At 51.5% G+C, this 21,969-nt stretch overlaps 1 protein-coding gene across 6 annotated transcripts in view; it reads left to right on the forward strand.

Annotated features, from left to right (window-relative positions):
• atp8a1 (ATPase phospholipid transporting 8A1) overlaps positions 1–21,969 on the forward strand; it is an 85,707-nt gene that overhangs the window by 30,357 nt on the left and 33,381 nt on the right. For 5 of the 6 annotated variants that reach the window (XM_047022989.1, XM_047022997.1, XM_047022980.1 and 2 more), the window contains 11 exons: positions 860–987; positions 1,238–1,315; positions 1,516–1,604; positions 10,965–11,037; positions 14,258–14,363; positions 15,733–15,815; positions 16,644–16,693; positions 16,978–17,047; positions 17,328–17,412; positions 17,704–17,843; positions 19,763–19,901. In XM_047022989.1, the coding sequence (XP_046878945.1) occupies positions 860–987; positions 1,238–1,315; positions 1,516–1,604; positions 10,965–11,037; positions 14,258–14,363; positions 15,733–15,815; positions 16,644–16,693; positions 16,978–17,047; positions 17,328–17,412; positions 17,704–17,843; positions 19,763–19,901 (1,041 nt within the window). Of the gene's footprint in view, positions 1–859; positions 988–1,237; positions 1,316–1,515; positions 1,605–7,743; positions 7,789–10,964; positions 11,038–14,257; positions 14,364–15,732; positions 15,816–16,643; positions 16,694–16,977; positions 17,048–17,327; positions 17,413–17,703; positions 17,844–19,762; positions 19,902–21,969 lie in introns of all 6 variants that reach the window. The other variant, XM_047023022.1, reaches the window with a different exon arrangement.

Raw genomic sequence — 21,969 nt, forward strand, 5'->3', positions numbered from 1 at the left:
CAAATATCCAAATCAAAGCCCTCCACCCTCTCTTTTCCACTGGTTGTTGGTTGGGAATGTGCTTTGGACCGAACCCTTCTCCTTTTGTCTTGAGAACATCCCAACACGTTTGTCTCCCCCCCCCCTCACCTCGGGCAAGCACCCCCTCCACTGTGTGTGCGGTCGTTCAAATAGCAGTAGCCTCCATCCCGCCGCCTCTTTCTACTATTTATGTTTTGCAACCATTCTGTCACGGGGAAGGGTCTCCACCTGCTATGCTAGAGGGGGAGAACGCTTGGGTAGAGGAAGGTCACTCTTGCCAATTCCCCGCAAGCTGAGGAAAGGTAATCCGCATCATCATGAGGGGTTTGTGTGTGTGTGTGAGCTGCGAGTGTCCGGGGGTCGGGTGGGGTGGTGGTGGATGTCTCCTTTTGATGGGTTTGCTTCATTTCATCACAGATGGGTGGGGGGAGGTGGGGGGAGGTGGGGGGAGGTGGGGGGAGGGGGTAGAGAGCTTTGCGGACATCATTGCCTGGGATCATGCTGGACGTCAAGGCGGCTGCTCAGGCATTACATGGCCGAGATCTGTCCCTCAGAGGCTCCCTAGGACCTCCTCAAACGCGGGACACCAATTGGGCATGTGATCAATTCAGTGGTGAGACGACCAGGTGGGGTGGAAGAGACACTCTCCCAGCTGATGCTCAACGTGGGCTCGACATGGTGTGGACGTGGGGAGAACGTTGGGCATCAGATGGGACTAGCTTTGGGCATATTCACCTTCCCGATGATCCCCCCTGGGGCTCTCACAAACGTCTGTCTGTTGCTCCTTCTCTCCCCCCCCCCCCCCTCCCAAACTTGTTGACCCCCCCCTCCCCGACAGATGGAGGCGCTGCCAATTTTGGCCTCAACTTCTTGACCTTCATCATCCTGTTCAACAACCTGATTCCCATCAGTCTGCTGGTCACTCTGGAGGTCATCAAGTTCACCCAGGCCTTCTTCATCAACTGGGTGAGTGAAGGACCTCCAGTTTACTTTAGTGCTGTCTGATGAAGAACAGGACATGCCATCGATTTTTTGCTGAATTTTTAACTCTGTAGAAGGGAGTTTTGCAGTCAATTTGAGTCCATTTGAGAAAGCTGGATTCTGGGAAGATCCAAACTGTCAGGTCAAGTTGGTCAAGTTTATCTTGACTGGTCTCAGTTGGTCAACAGTTTTATCACCAACTGAAATGACTAAAAGTACTCAAATTCTGCTCCAGGACACAGACATGCTGTATGAACCCACCAACACACCTGCCATGGCCCGCACGTCCAACCTGAATGAAGAGCTGGGACAGGTAACTCACCTCAAACACAGCTAACAACCCACCACCACTTACACTGCCGCTACACATTACCAATACAGCACCACTCACCTTGAATAGGGAATATGTCGTGATTTACCTGCATATAAATCTGGAGCCTGAATACGAACAAAACAGGCTGATGCAACAAAAGGACCGACCCCCCCCCCCCCCCCTTTCTGACTCTTCCACAGGTGAAATACATCTTCTCGGACAAGACCGGGACCCTGACCTGCAACGTGATGCAGTTCAAGAAGTGCACCGTCGCTGGTGTAGCCTATGGGTGAGTCCAGCCTACACCCCCCCCCCCCCCCCCCCCCCTCACCACTAACTTGTTCCCCCCCTCCCCTCCCTGGATGTGCCCCCAGTCACCTTCATTAGCTGCAGAGTGTACAGAGTACATCTGGCGCCCCTGTCTTCTCCCCAGCCTGCTCGTTAGCAGTCGCATCACTGCTCCTCCCCCCCAACACACACTATAAATAACGGCAGGACACACATTCGCACGCAAAGACACTTTTTTGGTGTGTGTGTGGCTCAGGGACCGTTTCTTTGAGGAGTTGAGGGAGAATGTTCCAGAGCGTCTTTCTTTCGATTTTTTTGTAATTCTCTCTTTGGGTGAGTCACTGTAGAGCTCCCATACGTGATGTCCTGTTTCTCTAATGGGAGCCTGGTTACGAGTAATGTGATGATGCACATCGAGGATGATGGTTTTGAAAGTCTGTTTGCATGTAATTCAAATATTCGCAGCACCACTGGCAATGGTCACTCTAAAACAACAAGCCATTGCTGTCGCACAGATATCCTTCCCAGTTAGTTCATGTCACACTCAAAACGAAGAGATGGGTTTATCTTCATCCCATTAAGGCTTGACATTTACTTCAGTCGGTCCTTAATGAATTTGTTTTATCCCTTCAGTTTATTTCTGAACGTTGCTAATTTCCCCCAAGGCTGTGCTGAGAGAGAGAAGAGGACTGTGTGAGGAGCTGGGAGGATCTGTGTGGAGCCTCAGCATGACAGAACATGATTAATCCCGTTAGGATTCAATTAAAAACACTATTGATGAAGTGCAGGCTGAGGGACAAGGAAGCCGGTTTCAGCCGAGCCGAAGGCTCTGACAGGCTTTCAATGGAAGCCCACAGAAGCACAGTGATGATGGATCCACTAGGTTTTGCTCCAGTCGACGATATGACAGTGTAGTTCCACGTATGCCCTGTAAATTTGTCACCGGTGACACGAGAGTCCCAGACTAGCCGTTTCGTCTAGAGGCCCAGGGCCGTTCCAAGCCACACGTCCTGGTTTGGGCCTGGAAGTCCCATATCTGTGGGAGAACTGGGGCAGAACACTTTGAGACTCCTCCCTCCATCTAAACCCCAGGCAGATGTCTGGATCGCGATACGGGCCTTTGGATCTCTGGAAAACGAGGTCTCCCTCTCATGTCTCTCATGAATATGGATGGGTGCTTCACTGTCATCGAGGAGAGCCTTGGCTTCAGATGAGCCGCGGGGTCTTTGATGCGGGGATCCCTCTGAGTCTCCTGAGCGCGTGCGCTCCCTGACTTCCTGTCCTCCCACACCTTCTGACACGGACCTCCTGGGGGGGACATCGTTTAGGAGCGCCGCTCAGACGACTGTTTCATGAGGAAGACGAGCGGAGTTCAACGCAGTCTGTTCTGGAGCAAGCCAGGAAACTGATAAGGGACAGAGGTCATGATGTTGGGTTGGGATGGAACAGGACTGTAGTGGAGGCTGGTGGCATTATGCCTCTTTGAACGCCCCTCTCACAGCCGAACCTAATTCAGTTGAGATTGTTGAATACACAACTCTCATTTAAACGTGAGATTATGCATTGTATATATATGTATACGTGTGTGTGTGTGTCGTCGTCGTCGTCATCTGCCGCTTGTCCGGGGATCGGGTCGCGGGGGCAGCGACCTAAGCAGGGAGGCCCAGACTTCCCTCCCCCCGGCCACTTCCGCCAGCTCTTCCTGGGGGACCCCAAGGCGTTCCCAGGCCAGCTGAGAGTCCCTCCAGCGTGTCCTGGGTCTTCCCCGGGGCCTCTTCCCAGTGGGACGTGCCCGGAACGCCTCAACAGGGAGGCGTCCAGGAGGCATCCTAATCAGATGCCCGAGCCACCTCAGCTGGCTCCTCTCGACGCGGAGGAGCAGCGGTTCTACTCTGAGCCCCTCCCGGATGACCGAGCTTCTCACCCTATCTCTAAGGGAGAGCCCGGACACCCTACGGAGAAAGCTCATTTCGGCCGATTGTATTCGCGATCTCGTTCTTTCGGTCACTACCCATAGTTCGTGACCATGGGTGAGGGTAGGAACGTAGATCGACTGGTAAATAGAGAGCTTCGCCTTTCGACTCAGCTCCTTCTTCACCACGACGGACCGATGCAGAGCCCGCATCACTGCGGACGCCGCACCGATCCGCCTGTCGACCTCGCGCTCCATTCTTCCCTCACTCGTGAACAAGACCCCGAGATACTTGAACTCCTCCGCTTGGTTCAGGATCTCCTCCCCGACCCGGAGATGGCACTCCACCCTTTTCCGGTCGATTACCATGGCCTCAGATTTGGAGGTGCTGATTCGCATCCCAGCCGCTTCACATTCGGTTGCGAACCGCTCCAGTGAGAGCTGAAGGTCACGGCCCGATGAAGCCAACAGGACCACATCATCCGCAAAAAGCAGCGACCCGATCCTGAGGTCACCAAACCGGACCCCCTCAACACCCTGGCTGCGCCTAGAAATTCTGTCCATATAGGTAATGAACAGAATCGGTGACATAGGGCAGCCCTGGCGGAGTCCAACCCTCACCGGAAACAAGTTCGACTTACTACCGGCAATGCGGACCAAACTCTGGCACCGGTCGTACAGGGACCGGACAGCCCCGATCAGGAAATCCGTTACCCCGTACTCTCGGAGCACCCCCCACATGAGCCCCCGAGGGACACGGTCGAACGCCTTTTCCAAATCCACAAAACATGTGTAGACTGGTTGGGCGAACTCCCATGTACCCTCCAGGACTCCGCGGAGGGTATAAAGCTGGTCCACTGTTCCACGGCCAGGACGAAAACCACATTGCTCCTCCTGAATCCGAGGTTCGACAATCCGACGGACCCTCCTCTCCAGGACCCCTGAATAGACTTTCCCAGGGAGGCTGAGGAGTGTGATCCCCCTAAAGTTGGAGCACACCCTCCGGTCCCCCTTTTTAAAGAGGGGAACCACCACCCCGGTCTGCCAGTCCAGAGGCACTGTCCCCGATGTCCACGCGATGTTGCAGAGTCGTGTCAACCAAGACAGCCCTACAACATCCAGAGCCTTAAGGAACTCCGGGCGGACCTCATCCACCCCAGGGGCCCTGCCACCGCGGAGCTTTTCAACCACCTCGGCGACCTCAGCCCCAGAGATAGAAGGGCCCCCCCCGATGTCCCCAGACTCTGCCTCCACGTCGGAAAGCGTGTTGGTGGAATTAAGGAGGTCTTCGAAGTATTCCTTCCACCGATCCAGGACGTCCCCCGTCGAGGTCAGCAGCGCACCATCCCCACCGTATACAGTGTTGACAGAGCACTGCTTCCCCCTCCTGAGCCGCCGGATGGTGGTCCAGAACCTTTTTGAAGCCGTTCGGAAGTCATTCTCCATGGCCTCGCCGAACTCCTCCCATGCCCGGGTTTTTGCCTCCGCGACCGCCAAAGCCGCGTTCCGCTTGGCCTGCCGGTACACATCAGCTGCCTCTGGAGTCCTACCAGCCAATAAAGTCCGATAGGCCTCCTTCTTCAGCTTGACGGCATCCCTCACCTCCGGAGTCCACCACCGGGTCCGAGGGTTACCGCCGCGACATGCACCGACCGCCCTGCGGCCGCAGCTCCGGTCAGCCGCTTCAACAATGGAGGCCCGGAACATGGCCCATTCAAACTCAATGTCCCAGGCCCCCCCCGAGACATGATCGAAGCTCTCCCGGAGGTGGGAGTTGAAGCTCCTTCTGACAGAGGGTTCCGCCAGACGTTCCCAGCAGACCCTCACATTACGTTTGGGCCTGCCAGGCCTGACCGGCGTCCTCCCCCACCATCGAAGCCAACTCACCACCAGGTGGTGATCAGTTGACAGCTCCGCCCCTCTCCTCACCCGAGTGTCCAAGACATGCGGCCCCAAGTCCGATGACACGACTACAAAGTCGATCATCGAACTGAGACCTCGGGTGTCCTGGTGCCAGGTGCACATATGGACACCCTTATGCTTGAACATGGTGTTCGTTATGGACAAACCGTGTCTAGCACAGAAGTCCAACAACAAAACACCACTCGGGTTCAGATCGGGGGGGCCGTTCCTCCCAATCACGCCCCTCCAGGTCTCACTGTCATTGCCCACATGAGCATTGAAGTCCCCCAGGAGGACGAGGGAATCCCCAGGAGGAGCGCTTTCCAGCACCCCCCCCAGAGACTCCAAAAAGGGTGGGTACTCTGAGCTGCCGTTTGGTGCATAAGCACAAACGACAGTGAGGACCCGTCCCCCCACCCGAAGGCGGAGGGAGGCTACCCTCTCGTCCACCGGGGTGAACCCCAATGTACAGGCGCCGAACCGAGGGGAAACCAGTATTCCCACCCCAGCTCGACGCCTCTCACCAAGGGCAACTCCAGAGTGGAAGAGAGTCCAGCCCCTCTCAAGGAGACTGGTTCCGGAGCCCACGCTGTGCGTCGAGGCGAGGCCGACTATATCTAGCCGGAAACTCTCTACCTCGCGCACCAGCTCAGGCTCCTTTCCCGCCAGCGAGGTGACGTTCCATGTCCCTAAAGCTAGCTTTTGCAGCCGAGGATCGGACCTCCAAGGCCCCCGCCTTCGGCCGCCGCCCGTCTCACACTGCACCCGACCCCCATGACCCCTCCTGCGGATGGTGAGCCCACTGGAAGAGGGTCCCACGTTGTCTCTTCGGGCTGTGCCCGACCGGGACCCATGGGAAAAGGCCCGGCCACCAGGCGCTCGCCATCGAGCCCCACCCCCGGGCCTGGCTCCAGGGGGGGGCCCCGGTGACCCGCTTCCGGGCAGGGGCAACTGAGAACCATTGTTGTATTTCTTCATGGTTGGTTTTTTGAGCCACGCTTTGTCTGGTCTTTCACCTGGAACCTGTTTGCCTTGGGTGACCCTACCAGGGGCATGAAGCCCCCGACAACATAGCTTCCAGGATCACTAGGACACGCAAACCCCTCCACCGCGGTAAGGTGGTGACTCAAGGAGGGGTGTGTGTGTGTGTATGTGTATATATATACACGTGTGTGTGTATGTGTATATATATATATATGTGTAGAGTAAATACTGTATTCACAAGCATATCTAAGATGACAAGCACAGATCAACAGAGAAGCCGTCCATCCTCGGCGTCTTTCAGCTCCAGTAGAGCTTCTTCAAGGCCCAGTCACACTGGCTGGCCTCAGACGTCTCCAGTCTGGCTGGGTGCTGCTGGTCCAGGGATGCCCATGCCCCCAGGAGCCTGGAGACACGTGACAATAACAGAGCCCCGGGGCTCATCACTGGCTCTCCTGTGCCAAACCCCCCTGCGGTCCCTCCCCCCCCCCCATCCTCCTCACCACCTATTAAGTAGTGCAGTAATTAATGAAGTCATCCCTAAGGGTGGAGACGTGAATGAAATCCAGAGGGATGGAGATGCTCTGTAGGCTAGCGGTGCTGGGCCTGCCTCTACTGGCCCAGATGGATTGTGGGTAAAGGCTTTACCGTAAGACGCTAGATATGGTGATGTGGATGAGGCTCTATGAAAGCGCTTGATGGAGCTGCAGTCCTTTGTGAAGAGAGATCCAAGACTGGGAGTTGTATGGATTGACAGGCCAGCACATCCAGCCATGTACCACAGTAGACGACATCCAGGCAGTGCCGATACCTCTCCTATATAACAAAGGCCCCGGACTGTAATTAGTGTGCCAGAGCGGAGATGTGAAAATAATTTGGTGGCTCGTCTTGGAGCAGTGAACGCAATGAGCACATTTAAAAATCCCAAGGGGTGGGGGGGGCTTGGGGGGGGGGGGACTTGGCAGCCATGAGCAGCACACACACACTCAGTGGATGGAGCGCTGGCTCAGGGCCCTCCATCCTTCTATCCTCTCGCCTGATAGAGGGGAACTGGAGTGGAAGCTATCCCATCTCACCCCGGTCGCTCTACTCTCTCCATTTTCAAAAAGAGCTCTCGTCTCGCTTTCCTCTGACGGCCGCCTCCCACAGCACCAAGCAAACCGCTTTTCCTCTGGTCTCCAGGCTGACCTGGACACATGGGTCAGCCGCACGTCCAGCTCCTGCCCCCCCACCCCCTCTTTGAATAACAAACCCTTCTCATGTCCAATGTGTGAGTGTGGTTAGAGCATGCAAACACAGCTGACTGTCTTCTCTGCAACGTGCTCTTCTCCACTTCACCCCACAGTCACACACCCGAGCCAGAGGAAGGTAGTTTTGCTGAGGACGACTGGTAAGATCGCTGGACACCATGGTTGTGTCTGCTCCTGCTTCTGTGATGTATTTAGTGCTGCTTGGCATTGTGGACATTGTGACTTTGAGCCCCTCTCCTCCCGGAAGAACGATCATGCATCTTTGGTGTTCCTGCTGTGGTTGTGGTGCTCATGGTTTTACTGTGCTTGGTACACTTTTTGTGTGTACACAAACATGTACATGTTGTTGACTGCTGCTCCTCAGTGCACTCATGCTGATGTTCAGGGAAAACACGTAAGAAACACGTAAGAAACTGCCTTGATGTGTGAAACTATCGTCTGATATGAATTTGCATATCAACATGTGCAGATATGTCGAATGTCATGTCTGCAGTGTGAGGAGGTGTGATCGCTTCATTATCATGCAGAACTAAAAGGACTATTTTTAATCTCTTTTCTCTTGTGCATGTTATGTTGTAAAGCACTTCAGTACGTATTATATTGTAATGATGCCAGAGCTGACGAGATGGCCCATCCCATTTTTCTCACTTCAACATTAGCCTAGCTGTTGAGATGGAGGCGTCACACATACACACACATACACACACACACACACACACCTACACGCCACACACTCACACTCCTGTGATCCAAATGCTGCTGTGTTGTGATCCACAGGCACAGCATGGGTGTGTCTCATCCATTTTGCATGGGAGATTTGGGTGTGTGTGTCTGTGTGTGTCTGTGCGTGTCTGTGTGTGTGTCTGTGTGTGTGTGTCTGTGTGTGTGTCTGTGTGTTCACACAGGCTCATTCTTGGCAGCTTCTGTTGCCAGTCTCTCAACTCATGTGAAAGCCTGTGTTTGTGCCACCTGGGGACAGGGCTGCACAGGCCTCATTTACTCTGATGTGACACATATGGACAGTTAGTTATACACTTGAACAGTGAAAGTTATTGAATTTTTCTCCCCTTTGGACTGTAGAACAAATTATGACTAGAACCAGACCAGGAAAATCATATTCCTCCCATATTAGTCTAATATAATCTGTTGCGTGCTGCAAAAAATATATATTGTCAGTCTGCAGGATGTTAAATCTTACAGCTACTGCTGCTTAGGGGGGCTCTTTTCCATCCTCTGTCTCACACTGCACTCATACAGAACAACTCCAAGTGACTTGCAACAGGGGCTTAGAGATGGCAGACGTGTAATACTTCTGCAATCTTAAAGCAATCTCACTTCTCAAGAGGGTTCCCGGCTCTCATTCTTGTTGTTTCATCATTACTTTCATTAGAATCTCTCGACGTGACATTTTTCTTTAGAATCTCTCTTTTTCCGTCTCAACACTTTCCATGTCTAAGTGTGTCCATAGCAGGCTCCCGTACTTCACTTTTCCAAGTGCGTGGACAACAAGCTCCGGTACCTCAGTTCCACCAGACACGTTAGACCCGTTCACCTCCCGTCACATATGAAGTCCGAGCGTCCGTGTTAGCGCCTGAGCGGCGGGGCGACAGGGCGTCCTCCTGTAACAGATCTGCTGAGCAGCGAGGCACGTACCGATCAAGTGCGAACAACCGTCACCCTTGTTCCCATGGTGACGGGATCCCTGCTGGCCAGCAGGTAATCAATATCTGACAGTCCTCCTCGATCAGCCTCAGCCCCTGGAATCTCATCAGGACGATGGAGCTGGACAGCAGGGCAGGGCTGCTGCAGACCAGGCTACAGGCTGACTAAGCCTCCATGGCTTTATAGACCAAGATCAGACGGCTGGGTTTTCTGTGTAAATCTAAAGGGTTTGTGGAGTTAAAACCCCGCCCTTTCCTGTATCTGTCCTCTCCGTCATTGCCTACAGTGTGTAAGACCCTCGCTCGTGTATGTTGTTTGGGTCCCCGAGTATAGATTTGTGTTTGCACAAAGCCGGGACAACAAGACAACAGCAAACCCCACCGTTGTGTAGCGCGCTCTCCTTTCTGAAACTGCAGATTCGCAAAGACACGATAAAGTCCACAAGAGAAATGCAAAACAGGATGCCATAAATGAGATCATCAAACACAATAACCGAGAAGCATTAGGTGCACCCGTGTGTGTCTGTGTCCCTGGGAAGGAGCTGTGGGGGGGCTGGAACATGGAGCAATGGCTTCCTGCTTGCACCCTGCCATATTATAATACAGGCGCGTGAGTGTGATAGATATCTCGGCTCCTCCGAAACATCTATTCTGGGTAACACATGTTGTCAGCCTCTGCCTGGGCATAATTGCATTTCTCCCAGACATCCTCCCCAAAGCAGCATTTGCTGTGGACTTCCAGGCAATATTGCAAGGTGGTCTTTAGAGTCTTAACTTTTAAGTCGGGGGGCTAGGAAGTAGGAAGACTTATTACGGTTGCTAATGACAGCCGGCTAACATTTCCACCCAGGCGTGTTCCGTGAAGGCTATATCATTTGTAGCCGGCTATTTATCAGCGAATCACCAATCGATATGTGAAGGATGTGTGGTCAGCTGTACTTAATCCTACTGGGCTGGGTGAGGACGTTCAATACATCCCTCTGTCTGCGCTGACCTGCTCCCTGTCATCCTGTTTAGTATCCACCAGGAATATACGGCCGTTCACCATAGCGTACTTTATATGCCGTTTCACCCTTACTTTTGTGTTATTGTAAATGTTTGGAAGTTATAGCCCATTCCCCTTTTATCGAGGCATGGAGTGTGTGTGTGTGTTGTGTTGTAAGACTGTTGCGAGGTCATGTAGGGGCTCCAGGAAGGGCAGGGGGCGTGCGAGGAGAAGCTGGACTGAATGAATGTTCCCATGAGATCACGAGTCATTCCGGAATCCTGGTAACCTGTGTAACCCAATAATCCCCTCCCCGTCAACCTCACACCCCCCCCCGGCCCCTTCCCACCTCATTTCTATTTCCTCTGCATCTGTTGGAAGGCCCTTCCACAGGCCTCTTGATTTCTCTCTGAGGTTGTTTCGCTGTCAACATGGGAAGAGTTGCACTGTCCGACGTCATACGGTGTAATCCTATATCTGTGCGCCAATAGTGTTTCCTCATGATCTAGTCAAGTGAAAGCCCCATGTCCAACGTCAACAACTGCTTTCCTTTCACACCTCTCTTCTTCTCCTTTCTCTCTCTCTCTCTCTCTCTCTCTCTCTCTCTCTCTCTCTCTCTCTCACTCTCTCACTCTCTCACTCTCGCTGTCCTTTCTTTTCTTCTTCACAGTCACAGCATACAGTCATCGGAGGAGGCCGGATTTAATGACCCCAGCTTACTGGAAAACCTCCAAAGTAATCACGTAAGTAACTCTCACGTCTCCCACCCCCCCCCCCCACAGGCAAGGGCTGAGTTGAGCGGTGGAGCAGGAAGTTGGAGCAGATTTGTTCAGTCATTTCCAATGCAGGTGGATTCTGGAGTGAATCCATTATGTAGCTACACTTAAGTCTGTTGACTCCAGGGTTGAGATGTTGAGGTGTTTGGGTTAAGAAACCAATAATTTTTTCTTAAGCTGTGCATTAATGCTTATTCCTTATTGCGTTTCTGTATCTCAGAGACTGTTGAAATGTTCTAGACTTGTATTTAAATCAAGCCAACTGTTCTTGATATTCCGTGCATTAGTTTGATTAAAATCTAGCTGAGAAGGTGACTAATGTTTGCCTCATATTCTGGGGTAAACACAGATGCACAAACAAGGCCTAATTATCTCATTTGAACTGGGAGGGGTAGTTTTTATTTCCATACTCTGTGTAATGCAATTAGTGGCCTACTTAAATCACGCAATCATGATTTACTCATCCAGCAAAGCTTATCACAAAACTAATCAGTGATATTTTGACAGTTACCATAATAACTTCAGAAATTCCCGTTTCACTGGCACTGTAGCAGTAGTAGCTGTTAGATTCTCAATGTACCCTTTAAAAACAATCTATTTTGTTATTTTATTACTCTCCCACAATGGACTAAGCATAGGCTAATGCTAAGTCCATTGTGGGAGAGTAGTGCCAATTTCGAGCCCTGAGCCCATCCTACAAGTACTTTTTTATTAATGGTTTAGCAATTCTCCCAGAAATCAATTAGAGAGAAATAACACGGTCCCAAAATTCGACCTTGTTGTACAAGCGTAGAAAGGGATATCCAGCTGCCACCACCTTGCACGGTGAGATCCTCAGACCCCTTGATTGATTGGTCGGTTGAGTCAGCGGGTCGGCAGACAGCGTCAGAGGCAGGATGTCACGTCTCATTACGCGCTACACGCTCGCCCGCCGAGGAAAAGTCATCCTGCTGTGATGTTTGCCGTGTTATGACACGCAGCAAACTCTCTCCACACTAATGAGTTTGGCCAAGATCCTCTTTAATTGCATATAGATACCCATGTGTCGGGCCCTAATTACAGACAAAGGGAACAAGCGGCCATTGATTAGAAACCTCCGGAAGGATTACATGAAGATTCATTTTCTGGCTTGTGGTTTTGCTAGAGTTTTATTACATATTCCTTTGGTCTGAGAAGATAATCTAGATGGATCAACTGTTCTCCCATCTCAAATGGTTGGAATGAGGCCCCTTATTGATGTTTCTAGAACTTGATCTTTCTACCTGAACCTGTTCTCACCCCCTTCTCACCTTCATCTCATGACTTCCCTTTGATGTTTCAACTCCCAAGTTGAATGTACAGACAGCGTTTGTTTTCCATCTCCGTCGGCAAGATGTTTAACGGTCCATCACTCTCTGCATTCACATCTCTTAAAGGAACAGAATAGCATTATTTTCTCCCAGGCCCATCTGTGTGTGTACATCCTGAGAGAATGGCCTTACTTAAACATGACTAATTCCTGTCATTAACAACAGTTTAGCATGGCTGGGGGCTGTTTCTGTGGAGCCATGTTGATACAGAAGCTTGCGAGGGGCTGGCGTGCAGGCGGTCTGGGGTGCAGACTAAAATAAACATTCCCTCTGGTGCTTTTCACTATCTCCTGAGTCACTGGACAAGTTCTGTGGCCGCACAGTCTCTCTCTCTCTCTCTCTCTCTCTCTCTCTCTCTCTCTCTCTCTCTCTCTCTCTCTCTCTCTCTGTGTCTCTATCTATCTCTCTCTCTCTGTGTGTCCCCGTTTCAGTGATGTATGTTTGGGCTTAGGGATGGTAAAGTAGGCGCTCGAATTGGTCTGTCCACAAGCCTCTCCCTCTCCCCTAAACTTTTTCCACACCGGTCACGTCCAATGCAATGAGTGTCCGTCACTGTTGCCGTGACACAGATTAGTGCGGCGGCCACAGTAGCTAGCCAGCGGCGCTGTATTAGCTGTCACATCTAATTGGGCTGTTGGAGCTGGTCGTAGGCGTATCGCTCCTCCTCCCGCTCTCTCCTCTTAGGTGACTGTCTCCCACTAATGTCTCTCTCTCTCAAGGGGCGCCCCGGATAGAGCACGTACCACTGTGTGCTGAGGTCTTGCCTCAGGGGCCCCGGTTCGATTCCAGCCCGGGGCCATTTCCTGCGTTATCCCTTCTCTTTCTCTCGCTGCCTTTCCTGTCTGACTCTGTCACTGTCAACAAAGAAGAAACTGACACCAAAATGAATCATCATGAAAAGAGTCACACGCTATCTCTCTCCTCAATCTCTCTCTCCTCACTCTCACTCGTCATTCGCTCACTCATTCGCTCACAAACGGCATCCTACCTGTCAGCTCAAACAGATTCATAGTGCTGGGAGACAGAGCGTTAGCTCACCCACCTGGTCAAGCCCTGTCCCTTCTCATTTAGAAAAAGCTCTTTGATTCTCCCTGACTCCTTTGTTCTCGAGCAAGGAAATGTCTTCAAAGAGCTTGTGTTACAGACCCGAGGACAATGGAATGATTAAAGCAGCCATTTGTTCTGGGGGTTACTTAACTGTGTTCTCCATATAAAAGATGCAGATGAACACAAGTCGGCATCAGAACACGAGTCAGAACTCATATGCAATTAGAAGTCGTATTCTGTCTTTGCAGAAACCCTAACTCAAAAATACAGTGGGGTGCATTGAACTACCCCAGTGTGATGAGATCTCAGCGTTCCTCTTTTCAGTCTAGTCATGAACAGAGTATGATTAACATATGAGGCCTTCTGACCAGCCCTACTGTAGCTCCACACCGCACAGCTGACTAGCCCAGCCAGCCGTGTTTCTTGTTGCCTGTAATCAAGCGAGCGTCAGCATGCAGCATAACTTTGTATCAGAGGTGAGGCTGCTGCACAGTCATCACAAAGGAGTTGTTATTAATGATATTTACTGACGGTGTCCTCCATTCCCTTATGTTCTTCCTCTATCTCTCTCTGTCACTCTCTCCCTCTTCCCTCCCTCCCTCCCTCCCTCCCTCCCTCCCTCCCTCTGTCCCTCTCTCTCTCTCTCTCTCTCTCTCTCTGACTCTCTCTCTCTCTCTCTCTCTCTCTCTGACTCCCCCCCTCTATCTCTCTCTCTCTCTCTGACTGCTCCCCCCCCTCTCTCTCTGACTCCCTCTCTCTCTCTCTGACTCTCCCTCTCTCTCTCTTTGCAGCCGACTGCTCCTGTCATCCATGACTTTATGACCATGATGGCCATCTGTCACACGGCCGTCCCCGAGCGCATCGATGACAAGATCACCTACCAGGCCGCTTCTCCAGGTAGGAAGCACCCACGCGGCCACGGGTCCACGTCAGGGCTGGGCCTCAGGACAGCCGGGCACATGTCCTCCTCACTACGGGAACAGTGCTAGGTGACAGGATGGTGACAGGCTTGTGAGGGGTTGAACCCCGGCCTTGAGTGTCCCAGACTCATCGCCACCATAACACATTCGAGCAGTCGTTCACCTAGCTGGTTGGAAGTCAAGCACAGAGGGGAATGAAGCTGAACAGCTGCCAGGGTGGAGCTTTTGAGCCTTTGGTGTTTACAGTTAGCTTTAGTACCGGTTCACTTTCCTATGCCTCTAAGAAGTCTCACCCCAGTATCCCAGACATGAAACTGGCACAAAGACGTCAGTGCTACTACTGATAACTGACCCATTATAGAACGCACGGGAGGGTTGCCATGCGGTTGCCAGCCGAGACAAAGCTGCCTGGGTCGAACGATCTGATAAGAGCCCTCGTCAAACCTGTTTTTCTTTGATCAGTCAAAGGCTCAATGCTCCTCAGTGGTGGAGGGGAAACAGGAAGACCAAAGTGGTGACTCATCCAGTCTTTTATCCAGCCAGCTTCCTGCTCCTCAAGATGGCTCTTGTTCACTTGGTCTGTCCAGAGTGAAGCTTGCCTCTGTGAGTTGTGATGTGCTATGACTGTGCAGACCTGTGATCTGACTGTGCAGACCTGTGCTTGTCCCTGCATCAGGAAGCCTCCTGCTTTGCCCCACTCCTCTGGAACAGAGACTGAAAGGACAATGCACAAGAATGTCACTTTCTTGAATTTTTCTTCTTAATGGCACACTACTTGATATTTCAGAGCTGAGAGACAGTTGAACCCTTCAAAGCTTGTTGTATTGATAGTGAGCTGGTAGTTGGTTGTGTTTGTTTTTTGTTTGTTTGTGAGTTTAATAAAGCATGATGGGTAGTGTTGTTTTTTTATAGTTAGATTAATCTCCGAGGCGACCGGGGCGGCTTCAGCCTGACTGACTGTGTTGGACAGCTCTGGTGCCTGTACAGTGATGGGGGAGAGCTAGCAGAGCGCTAGCTGGCTAGCTAAGTGAACTGTAAACAACAGGCAGAAAGGTTTTTCTGGCCCTCCAGCTTCCAACATAGCAGCTACAGGATACCAGTACCCCAGTGTGGTTAGCTGACCTCACTACGGAGATCTGTCTCCATAAATCATTGTTTTATACATAAAACGATGCAACGCGTATTCATAAATGTCAAACTTTCAGTACGTATAGGCTCAGTCGTTCTCAGTGACAGCGTGGAACGCCTGCAGCTCTTCTTCACGGCTAGGTTTGCATGTGTTTTTGTGTTGGGGGGGGTGGTTCTCTCCATCCAGAAGTGAGCCGGGTTCTTCTGTGGTTCCACAGATGAAGGTGCGCTGGTGAGAGCTGCTCAGAGCCTCGGCTTTGTGTTCTCCGGAAGAACCCCAGACGGTGTCATCATGGAGTCGGTAAGAGGACTGTTTTTCTACAGAAGCCTTTCACAAGCTCCACACGGCACGAAACATGTCAAGACAATGGCCTCTGTACAAGTCTTGTGTTGCCTAGACAGAGAATGTCTGTGCCATCCAAAATCGATTCTGTCGTCTCACTCTGGAGAGAATGGAGGCCTTTAAGTGTGGGTAAACCGAATGTTTCTAGTGACTATTACAAAGAGCACTCTAATCCCTCAGGGCTGTCTTCTTCAGTGTGTGTGATGGGTCACAAGGGCAGTCTCCACACCTTCCATGACTTTAAATGACACTGCTGGATCACAGAGGCTGCAGAGCTGCCCTGTGCCCTATCTCCATCAAACATAATGGCCTCCCTACTCTCTCCTGTGATTGGTTAACCTGATGACGACATTTACTGGAGGATGGAGGTGGAGAAAGACAGAGACCGAAGACTTATTCTAATTTTACCCCTGAGAGTGCCAAGTTGCCAAGACATTTAGTTCCTAGTCCCTTAACCTTTTATCAGGCCTTCCAAAGCCCTCAACAACCACTTCATCTGCCTCAATTGTACCTTGTGGTCTCCACAATTAAGGAAATTAATTGAATCTGTGAACTTATTACTCTTCGCTATCAGAATGGGCCAGACAACAGATAAACACCGTTAAAGGGCAATTAAATGAAATTGGACTAGGATCAGGGGGGTGGCTTAAGGTCTGTTTGATAGTTGGCTGACACAGAGAAATTATGGTTTGGAGTTGATGAGTTTTCTGGCAGACTGTTCTGTAGTGACTCTGCCCCCCCCCTTCTTCTCCCTGCCTCTCTGTGTCTGTCTGACTGGACGTTCAGCTGGGAGGAGAGCAGAAGTATGAGCTGCTGCATGTGCTGGAGTTCACCAGGTAAAGTGCCTGTTTTCCCTCTCCATATGAATACCTGGTCTGTTTCTGGATTTGGCCACGTTTTCCAGGACTTTCGTTTGAAGTGGTACTTGCAGGAGCCTGGTGAGCAGACGGCTTACAGTGGAACAGCTGGAGCCATCCTCACATTCCATTTCGCAGGCCGTGAAAGGAGGAGTGAAGGCTTGAACACACCTTCCTGATTGCGGTCCTGGTTCCTGCAGTGGAAGATGTGATAATGATCTGTGGTAAACTCTTAACACCCGGCTGTGTTCTTCCCCTCACAGCGTTAGGAAGAGGATGTCAGTTATCGTGCGCACCTCATCTGGCAAGATCCGCCTCTACTGCAAAGGGGCGGTGAGTGTCTTTGTCTCCGGGTGTGTGTGTGAGAGAGAGAGAACGAGAGTATGAGAAAGAGTGAGAGAAAAGGACTAGAAAAGAGAGAGACCAAGAAAGGGTGAGATGGAGAGTGAGAGAGACTGGAGATTGAGTCCACCCCCTATCCTGTTACTGTATAAAACATGATTTTATGTTGCAGTGAATAACATGCAAATTCCTCAGTCGTCATTCATGCCTTAGTCAGAAACCTTGCAAAGACAAACGAACCCCTAACCCTGACCTGATATGTGTTTCCCAGGACACCGTGGTCTATGACCGCCTGGCGGACAGCTCTAGGTACAAAGACATCACCCTGAAACACCTGGAGCAGTTTGCTACAGAGGGTAAGTGAAGGAACAGTGCCCCCTGCCTGTGGCACACAGGACCAGCCGACCCTGGGAAATCTCCCCTGGTTCCTCTTCCTCTTCCACATGGAGGATAAGGAACTGTATTAACAGCATAGTCAGAGTAGGCATGAGTATAGCTGTGACCAGACCTAGCTCAGTGGTAGGGTATTTAACTGTAGGCCATAAGGTCACAGGTTCAATTCACCCTGCGTGTCACTTTGGATGAAAGAGTCGGCTAAATCAACCCATAATAATTGTGGTAACGGGTGTTCTCTTGCTTGCGTCCAGGTCTGCGTACTCTGTGCTTTGCGGTGGCGGAGGTCAGCGAGTCGACATACCAGCAGTGGCTGGAGGTGTACCAGCGAGCGTCCACCTCCATCCAGAACAGAGCCCTCAAACTGGAGGAGAGCTACGAGCTCATCGAGAAGGTGAGAACACTGAGATTCCACTCGCAAACAGGAAGAAGGACTTTTCTCCAAAACAATGTGCAAATAGCTGGCTGATTGAATGTCTGATGAATGACATTTTGGTGTTCCCTAGTAGGAGATGTACACCAGGTAGTGTGAAACTGAGAGGGGATCCATCACAGTTTCGGTCCCGCTGCCAACAAATAGCCGGAAGTCAACTGCTATCAGCCAAGACATTCCAGCACCGAGCAATCAGCTCGGCAAACAAGATAATGACCTGTTTGTTGACATACCTGCATGCTCAGGTTGCCCTGCGTTAGCTTCGGGGGCAACAAGGCGTCCGTTTCATAGCCGTCCACTCACCCACATCAGGGCGAGGAGGCTGCCTTGATCCAGATCAGCCCTGGTACAACTGAGCCCTTCAGCTTGATTCATGTGGGCCGAGCACACATGGTATCTGGTGTGGGTGAAGGACGCAACTACGGGTGGGATCTGTGGAGCTGGGTCAGGACAAGAGAGGGGGGGGGATGGGTGAGGAGAGGGGGGGGGGATGGGTGAGGAGAGGGGGGGGGGGAGGGAGGAGAGGGGGGGAGGGGGGAGGGGGGGGGGTTGACGGTCGCCCCAGACCCAGGAGGTACAATCGGTTCCCTGTGAGAAACGTCGATGTGGAAGTGCTAGTCAAACACAGACGGCCGTGGTCATAAATCAGCCCCCAGCACTGGGGCCTTCACCACGGCCCACACCAAATGGATTTCATCAATCACAAAGTAAACTGAACGTTTTCAGACGGAGTGAAGGGTGCAGGAGTGTGGGAAGCACACTAGGTGGCACCACAGACATTTAGACTTCTCTTGAAACCCGTGGTCCAGAGAGAACCATGGATGCATCTCAAGTATGAACAGATGTATTTTCTTGATACCTGTTTCCTCATGCACTGAATAATAATTGCATGTAATCAACGAGGTCAACCCTGTACATTTTCAACAATTCAGTCTTTGTCGGTGTCTTAAGATGAGGATACAACAACATTTCCATGACCTGCATTCTGTATGAACCTACAGTCCATGACCTCAGAGAATTCCTGTTTCAAATGTCAAGATTCACATGACTGGCATTAACATTAGTAGAACATGAATGGTTTTTAATTAACAGTCCAAATTAGATTATTTGAAACCTTTTCCAGAAAGGGCCAAACAATGTAAATCTGAGTAATTCAGCTCATGGGGTTGAATTAGTTGAAGGAACTGTAATGCAAATGTTTTGACCATGAACAAATACAACGTAATCCCTCGCGTGGTACCCACAGCCCTCTCGTGTGTGCATGTGTGTGTGGAGGCAGGGGCTCTAGATCCACTGGTAGCCAGGCTCGGGTCACTGTTCTTTGGGGAGGTTTGACCGCTGCACCCCTGGCCTCCCTTCTGCAGCTGGCTCCCTTCTCCTCTCCTGGGTCCTGTCAAAGCCTCAGGCCCATGCTAGCCCCTGACCGGCTTTCAAAGACCCACTGGCTTCCTGAGAAAAACACACAAGAACTACACACACGAGTGTGCATGTGTTTGTGTGTGTCGCCTGCCGAGCGAGAGCTATAGTTCTCTCTTCAGGCGCTTTCTCGCTCTCCCACTCTTTCGGTCTCTCTCTTTCTCTGTCACTCTTTCTTTCTCTCTCCCTCTGCTACCAACAAACACATTACACACAAACCCAGTCTGGCTTCACAGTCTACCCCCCCTCACTACAACCTTCAACCCTCAGTAGTTTTGGGGGCAAAAAACAAGAGCAGCTGACTAGGGGGAAAACAAGAGTGCCAATGAGTGACACAGTCCGGACCCTCATTTTTCTCTGACACTTGACATTGTAAAGCCCCTCTCACATTCAATTTTCCTCTATTCCCCCCCCTCCCCCCACCCCTTCCTCCTCCTCTGCCCTGGTGTTGTGGTGCTGTGTAGAACCTGCAGCTGCTAGGAGCCACCGCCATCGAGGACAAACTCCAAGACAAGGTCCCCGAGACCATCGAGACCCTGATGAAGGCCGACATCAAGATCTGGATCCTGACTGGAGACAAGCAGGAGACGGCCATTAATATAGGTAATGACAGTTCTCCACATGTTATTTCACTTCAAGGAGCTTCACCCATAAAATAGGAGTAGTCCAGGGTTGTCTGGAACCAAAAGCAGATGAAATCCTTCGGAATCACTTTACTACCCAAATGGAAACCCACAGGTGAGTCTGGTCTGTGGTGCCGAGGCCAACCTCAGACAGCCACTTACAGTAAGTCAGCACTGCGGTCCATCCTCACAGCTCCCTGTCGACCTTGCCTCCACCAGCGCGTATGCCTCCTAATGCACATGATGTATTGCCGGACTACATCGACATGAGCCAAAATAACAAACACACGTACACAAACAGCCTCATACATTCCTGGCCACCACAGGGGTTAGACCCTGCCGGGCTAGTCGGAGCCGTTAGAGGGCCGAGGGCCAAGCGTAGGGGCCAGGCGTCCTCTTAGAAGAACATGGGGGCCTGTAGTCTTTAGATGTGGGCTTATTAGGGTACATTGCAAACTGCGCAGACCTCCGAAAACGGCAATCTCCTTAAAAGAGTCTCCGGGAAAATAGATATTTAGAAGGACCTCCGTTTGTGGCCACCTACCACCGTGGGCTGAATCAGCCTTTTGTGCCCCCGTGCCCAGCTGTGAGGAGGCTCTGCACACGCTCACAGGAAGTCTTTTTACAGGCCCGCCGCTTGACTGCGTTGCTCTGTAAAACCCACTCAATATTGACTTTGTTTTTTACCATTTTCCTCGCTGAAAAGTGATCCCCGCTGCCAAGGGCCGGCCGCTCCTTTCAGCACGGCGTGCTGGCGAGGCCGGATCGTCGCCTTCGCTTTCCCATCACCCGCCTCTTCTCCTGGCTGCCCCGCTCCGTGAAAGAAGCTCTCATCTGTAGAAGAACCAGTCAAATCCTACTCTGTTTACCCCGTTTTCAGCTTCTGTAACATGGCCGAGTCTGTTTGGTTTGACTTGCCCAGCAGCAGGAACTGGGAAAATTGACACCGTTTTAGTCCAGTCCGTTGGAAAATGACCTGGAGTGACATAACCACTCTGACACCATATGTTACTGGCAGGCCTGAGCACTCAGCTATGAGATCACACCAAGCCGAGCTGGGAACTGCCCTTGGTAAAAGGCCATGTGCCGTTAAAGGCAGAGTGTGGCCTGGGCTCCATGAAAGCACACTGCCTGCTGGCCAGGCGTGAGGCTAGACTCCATCTCCCATAAGGCAACTGGAGTGAGGACAGGCAAGTAAACAGAAAGGGAGTTAGTTTTGGCCGTGGGGGATGCGTCCCTTCTAGGAGTAGGACATGAAAGGTCAGACACACACTGGCTGCCAACGCTAACACAAGCCCCCCCCCCCCCCACACACACACTGCCCCCCCCCCCCCCCCCCCCCTCTCCCTCACCATGCACTACTGTGGAGTGTACAGTCTGAGTGCCGCTCAGTTCAGTGCCCACAGTGCCGGGAGCCTGCTATGACCACAATTAGCATCTTTTAATGACCTCCCTAGTCGCTCTCTAAGGGGGTTAGTCATGTGACACAGTGTTGCGTTGAACACATTGCCCAACGCCTCTGAGCACTGTGTTGTTTAGGTCTGCCAGGGCTTCACAGAGGGGAGGAGTTTACTTGGTAATATGTAAAAGGTAGTTTAGTTTGAGTCAACTGAGCCTTTTAACATTAACACATTAAATGGGCTGTGGTGGAGGTCACCTAGAGGGCTGAGATGTGGGGTGTGGGGTGTTGAGGTGGAGAAACGTTTTCCACACACCGGCTAATTTTTGGAAGTTTGCAAGTTAACACTTAAGAAAACAATCTGGTTGGCCCAGACCCAGCCCCTGTTTTGTGTTGATTTGAGCTCTGGAAGTGAAACCTGTTCATTTCCTTATACAAGACCCCCTCTGTGTGTCTCTGTGTGTGTGTGTCCCTCTGTGTGTGTGTCTCTGTGTGTGTGTCTCTGTGTGTGTGTGTGTGTGTGTGTGGGCGAGGACAGCCACAGCAGTGTTTATGTAGGATCTCTCTACTTTCCTACTTTACATAGCCTCCCATATATTCTCTCATTCATATAGCTTTAGGTTTTATGGCTAACCCTCTTCGGAAAACA

The sequence above is a fragment of the Hypomesus transpacificus genome, chromosome 1, assembly GCF_021917145.1.
Source record: "Hypomesus transpacificus isolate Combined female chromosome 1, fHypTra1, whole genome shotgun sequence".
NCBI lineage: Eukaryota > Metazoa > Chordata > Actinopteri > Osmeriformes > Osmeridae > Hypomesus > Hypomesus transpacificus.